The following is a 6238-nucleotide window of genomic DNA, read 5'->3' as shown; positions in this document are numbered from 1 at the left end:
AGAGAGAGAGAGAGAGAGAGAGAGAGAGAGAGAGAGAGAACCTTGAACTTCTGAACCTCCTGCCTCCAGCTGGCAAGTGCAGGAATTACAAGTCTGCCCCTCCCTGTCTGGTTTATGCAGAGGACGGAGCACTGGACTTTACACATGCTAAGTGAGTGTTCTACCAATGTCTACCCCTGGCTTTTTGAGAAACCAGGGCTGAGTCTCCGCATTCATCTGGAAACATAATTCCTTCCCCCAAGAAAGCAAGAACTCAGAATCGTGGCAAAAATGAAATACACTTTATTTAAGGAGCTCAAGTAGCTGGTGAGAATAGGGGAAGGAGAGGAGAGAGGCCCTGGGGTGACGCCCCTCCCCTCCCCCACCTAGTACATTCATAACGGATGTGAGCAGCTGGCTGGGACGAATCAGGAAGGTGGAGTCTGGACCCCACAGCGCATATTTGCAGGAACAGCGATGTCTGAAAAGAAGAAACTTCCAAATGATTCTAAGAACCCAGAGATGCCTCATGTTCCACTGGCACCCAGAAATGCTCGGGGCTCTTACGAGGGATGATAGTTCTAGCCCTAAGTCCTCCTCCTCAGATCCAAGGTCCAGACCCCAGCCCTTCGCCCTCCGCCCTCAGACCTAGGGCTCCAGCACCCAGCCCTCCTCTCAAATCAGGAAGTTCAGACCCTCCTCTCTCAGGGTCACCAATTCATACCCCAACCAATTTTCCTCAGATCCCAGGGTCCCCACCCTGGTTAACTCACCTATCTGCTGTGGCTTGGGCAAGTTCAGGTTGTCCATGACCTTGATAAACTCCTCACAGCTGAGAGTGAGCCGTGGATTCAGAGTCCGTTCCTCCTCCACAGTAGAAACTGTGAGCCCTGTCGGCAAAGGGGAGGGGAAGGAAAGTAACTTGGGGCCTATTGACTTAGGCAGCTAAGAACTACATTTCCCAGGAGACCTTGGGATTGTCTCCCTAGACTGGGACGGTCTCTTCCCTGAATGGTCCCAGAAGCTATCCCGCTTCTCTTTGGGCATTATGGGAAATGTAGTTTCCGCAGTTGCCTGCGCATCTCTGGGGATGTCCCAGAAAAACCTATGCCCTGCAGATGTGTCTTATTGTTTCTACATCCACACAGTACGCCCAAACACATAATCTTTTCAGCCACAGGAATTTCTGGGTTCTGTAGCCTCCGTGCCTCATGAGAACGCCAGGCAGAGGCAATTTTCCCTGTGTTAAGTGACAGCAGCCTGTCATGGCCTCGGGCAAGCCCTCACCGTGGTAATCGTGAGCCGGGTAGATTAGACAGTTGCCTGGAAGTGTGAAGATCTTCTCATGCACAGAATGGTACAAAGTCTTAGCACAACCTGAGGTAAGAAAACTTACAGGTCAGCGGATCAAAGAGACAAGAGGAGCTTCCTGACGCCCTTTGCCAGAGAAGGACAGGAAGATGGAGGTACTATAGCTAAACCCAATCTCTCATCTCCTGCCAAACATTCTCACGTGTCTTGGAGACACAGAAGGGGAAGGGCATTTAAGGAGGTGGGACAACATATATGAAGTCTTGGGAAATGGTAATAAGTCCATTTGGGTAATTTGTGATTCAGTAAGGTCTGGCTGAGAGCCTGAAGTACCAGGGGTTGTGACATCCTCGCTGGGGAGGTAAAGGAAGGGCTCTGGGCCAAGAAGGTGGGCTAAAGGTAAGACGTGAGACATGAGGACCAGGAGACAGTGACGCCGGGATTTGGATAAGGAGTTCTGGGGCCTGGGGCTGGAGGAATGGTTAGGGAGTAAAATGCTTGCCCAGCAAGCCGAGGGACTGAGTTCAGATCCCTAGCACCATGGCAGGGTGTGGCCTATGTTCCCATAGCTCCTGAGCCTACACCATAAACAGCAGAGGCAGGAGGATAACAGAGGCTCTCTGCTGCTGGCCACCTACCAAACCCAGCCCATACACAACACGAGCATACGTAAAGAATTTCTGAGTCCTCGGTTCAGATGGATAGGGAGATTAGGAGGAACCCTTCAATCTATGTGCTGCCTAAAGCCCCAAAAGTCACACTGCCCTCCAACAATTAAGCAATGTACAGAAACAACCTTCGTGCACCCTCATGTGTGTGTGTGTGTGTGTGTGCACATTTTTATGTTACCCTAAATGACCTTATACTCCTGATCCTCCTGCCTCTACCTCCTGAGTGCTGGGTTAAATGTCCAGACGATGGAGTATGAGGATTGAGGCCTGGGCTTCTACCCACTGAACTACACAGCCCCAGCTGCACATTCATTCATTCTTGTGGTTGCTTTCCTCTTCCTTCCTTCCTTCCTTCCTTCCTTCCTTCCTTCCTTCCTCCCTTCCTTCCTTCCTTTCCCTTTTGAAACAAAGTCTCTCTACAGAGCCCTGACTATCCCAGAACTCACTACATAGAGCAGGCTAGCCTTGAACACACAGACATCATCCTATCTTGTGGCTGCTTATTAACACTCTCACATACACCATTACACAGGGAGATCTTGGGCTGGATAAAGAAGCAGGTCACCTTGCTGGAAGTCTGTCCGTCCACACCCTCGGATCAGCAGGGCATCTCCAGTGAAGGCCATGCTCTGGTCATTCAGGACAAAGGTGACACAGCCTGGGGTGTGGCCAGGGCTGGCCCGAGTCTCCAAAGCCTGGCAGGGATGCAGTGCACAGAGACAGTCACCAGCAAGCCTCACTGATCCCCCAAAGCCCCGTACACCTGAGGGACACAACTGGAAAAAGGAATACAGGGACCGTTTTGCTTAAAGTTAATCTGAGAGCTGGACAGAGTGCAAATCCGTCAAATACAGGCTGAGGCTGGAGAACTCAGATTCAAGGGTTAGCCTGAGCCATAAGACAAGACCTGTCTTGTGGGGGAAAAGGGTGTCAAGTTGAAATATATCTTCCCTTCCTTCCTTCCTTCCTTCCTTCCTTCCTTCCTTCCTTCCTTCCTTCCTTCCCTCTCTTTGAGACAGAATCTCCTATATCCAGAGTGAACTCATGCTTGCTATGAAATCAATAACCTGCCGGGCTGTGGTGGCGCACGCCTTTAATCCCAACACTTGGGAGGCAGAGGCAGGCAGATTTCTGAGTTCGAGGCCAGCCTGGTCTACAGAGTTCCAGGACAGCCAGGCCTACACAGAGAAACCCTGTCTCAAAAAACCAAAAAAAAAAAAAAAAAAAAAGAAAGAAAAAAAAGAAAAAGAAAAAAAAAGAAAGAAATCAATAACCTTAAACTTCCGATCCTCCTGCCTCCACCCCCAAGATTTGCGGTTATGGGCCTGCTCCATCAGGCTTGGTTTATACAACGATGGAATCCAGGCTTTGTGTATGCTAGCCAAGTGTTTTGGCAGCTAACTGAGCCATGTCCCCAGCCCAGCCTGCCATTCTGAAGAGCAAAATTGCCACAGATGGGTTCCAAAGGAGCCAGATAGTCAGAGACTTGCATTTGTAACAGGAATTGTGCAATCGATACAAAGAGAGTTTGCATCTCAACAAGAAAATAGAAAAATAAACACCAAGCTGGGGGTAATAGCTCAGCAGGCTGAGCACACACAGACTCTGGACTGGCTCTTCAACACCGCAAGAAAACCAAGACTAAATTAGCATCCAGAGTCCTACAGTGGGGCTGGTGAAGGGCTCAGTAGGTAAAGGTGCTTGCTGCCAAGGCTGAGGGCCTGAGTTCTATCCCCAGGAGGGCTCCCTCAAATTATCCTCTGACCTTCACATGTGTGTCACAGTATGTGCACACCTGCACACACAGACAAATAAATACAAGTAATAACAATTTAAGTTATACTGTTGGGAAAAGGCTTAATGGTATTTCAAAAATACTTATTGATACCGAAAAAAGCTTAATATCCAGTAGGTGCAAAATAGGTTATAAAGTCACTTCTACAGTGTGATCCTTGTGCTGGGCATGGTGATACGTGCCTGTGGTCCCAGCACTAGAAAAGCTGAGGCAGAAGGATTACAATCATGAAACTAGTCTAAGCTGCAAAGTTCCGGGCTCCCTGAGCTACAGAATGAGACCCAGACTCGAATAAAAGAGTGAAAATCTTGGTAAAATAGTTACTAACAAATATATAGTAAATAATAATCTATAATAATCTATGGTAAGTACTAATTGTAGTATATTATTATGTCACAGTAAATGTATGGTAAATAATAATAAATGTATAGTAAATGTTATTTTTGTTGGTGGTGTTCTGAGACAAGATCTTCCCATGTAGTCCAGGCTGTCCGTGAATACACAGATCTTCCTGCCTCAGCCTCTCAAGTGTTGGAGTTACAGTCATCTGCCACCCTCATCTCTGTAATGGAAGGAGACAGCTATTGTGGCTAATGGTTTCCAAGGGTCTCAGCCCGTCACAGTGGTAAAGCCTAGCAGAGTCACGGTGGCTGGAGCTCGCAGCACAGACTCCTTGTATCACACGGAGCATGAAACCCTGACCCTGGCTCTCCCTCGTTGCCTGGCACAAACTCCCTGTCATGATGCTCTGACCAGCACGGGTCCACAGCCAGCTCTTCATCGACTGGAACTTGGAAATGTTGAGGCAGAATAAACCTTTCTTTCTTTTAGAAACGTTTAAAACTATATTTTATTTACTGTGTATGTGTGCCATGGCTTGTGAGTGTTGGTCAGACGACAACCTGCTGCAGTTGGTTCTCTGCAGGTTACCCATGTGAATCCCAGGGTTAAACTCTAGTCATTACACTGAGCAGCAAGCACCGCCTAGCCACTGAGCCATCTCAGTGGTTCACCTCTATCCTCTGTTTATGGCTGGAGCTGGAGAAATGGATGAAGAGAGAGAGAAACACTTACCACTCTTGCACGGGACCAGAGTTCGGTCCCAGCACCCATGTAAATCAGCTTACAGTTAGCTATAACTCGAGTTCAAGGAGACCTCATACCCTCTTCTGGCCTCCATGGGTACCACACTCCTGTACATCCCAGTAGGTACACACATACACATACACACACTCTCACACACACAAATATACACTTGCACACTCAAACATACCTGCACACACACAAAGAATCACACTCTCACATACACTAAACACACACTCACACACGTTCACATATAGACTCATACACACAAACACACCCTCACATACACACAAATACACAAACACACACGTACACACTCAAAAACACACAAAGAAACACTCGCATACACTAAACATAGACTCACCTACAAACACACAAAACCGCACTCATGCACACACAAATACACACTCAAACAATCAATGCTTACACACTCAAATACACAAAGACATACACTCACACACATAGATATCCACTCAAACACATGCACATACACACACAAAATACACACTCACATTTCCACACTCAAACTCACATGCACAGGCACAGAAAGGAGCACTCTCTCACACACACTCACATGTATACACACACAATTAAAAATAAAATAAATATTCTAAAATGATGTTTCTCATAGTCATTTTGTCTGTGACAGGAAACTAACAGCCAAAGAAATCAACAGAGGAACACTGTAATAAAACAAATCCAGAGGGTGGTACAGGCCTAGGAATTGAGTGAGGAACAGCAGGAATTCAAGATCACCCTTTACTATATGGTGGATTTTAAGCCAGCCTGGGCTATATGAGCTTTGTCTCTGAATAAAACAAGATAAAATACCCTCTGGAAGTTAAAAAACAAACATAAAAATCTACAGAGGAGGGCCAGCAAGATGGCTGAGTAAGTAACAGGGCTTGCTGCTAAGCCTGACAACCTGAGGTTTGATCTCAGCACCCAACACAGTAGAAAGAAAACCAACTCCTACAAGTCGTCCAGTGATCTCCACACAGGAGTTGTAGCATACGCATGCCATCCCTCTCCACACATACACACAAGAAATAAATGTACAAAACCTTTTCGATATCTAGAAACCCTGTGGGCTGCAGGGCTGCTGGAATCCAGTTGATAATACTACAGGAGCGGCTGCGTCTCATGGAAAGCATTTGGAGGCTTCTCTTCTTTCGCCATGCATTGAAACACTTTGAGTAGGTCTGCCATGGTTACCTTCAGTATTGAGTGACTCTCTCATGTGGCTTATGGGGTTTATTTGCTATTTATTCATTCTTTACAACTATTGTGTGCAGAAAGATGGGTGCTGAAAATTAAATGCACAACATTGGGTGTTTTAACCAGGTGCTCTGCCACTGAGCCACGCCCCCAGCCCCTCACTGGGGGATTCTAGGCAGAG

General features: G+C 47.1%; 1 protein-coding gene across 1 annotated transcript in view; it reads right to left on the bottom strand.

The window, feature by feature from the left end:
* Window positions 1–259: 259 nt before the first annotated feature.
* Window positions 260–6238, bottom strand: part of Ethe1 (ETHE1 persulfide dioxygenase) — a 14884-nt gene continuing 8905 nt past the window's right edge. Inside the window, exons 4-7 of the mRNA XM_028782558.1 lie at window positions 2527–2656; window positions 1267–1356; window positions 753–869; window positions 260–460 (exon numbers count right to left, since the gene is read on the bottom strand). Of these exons, the coding sequence (XP_028638391.1) occupies window positions 408–460; window positions 753–869; window positions 1267–1356; window positions 2527–2656 (390 nt within the window). The 3' untranslated portion in view covers window positions 260–407. The remainder of the gene's footprint in view (window positions 461–752; window positions 870–1266; window positions 1357–2526; window positions 2657–6238) is intronic.

This window comes from Grammomys surdaster, unplaced genomic scaffold (genome assembly GCF_004785775.1).
Source record: "Grammomys surdaster isolate TR1022 unplaced genomic scaffold, NIH_TR_1.0 804, whole genome shotgun sequence".
Lineage (NCBI taxonomy): Eukaryota > Metazoa > Chordata > Mammalia > Rodentia > Muridae > Grammomys > Grammomys surdaster.
This window is presented reverse-complemented; position numbering and strand designations above follow the sequence as displayed.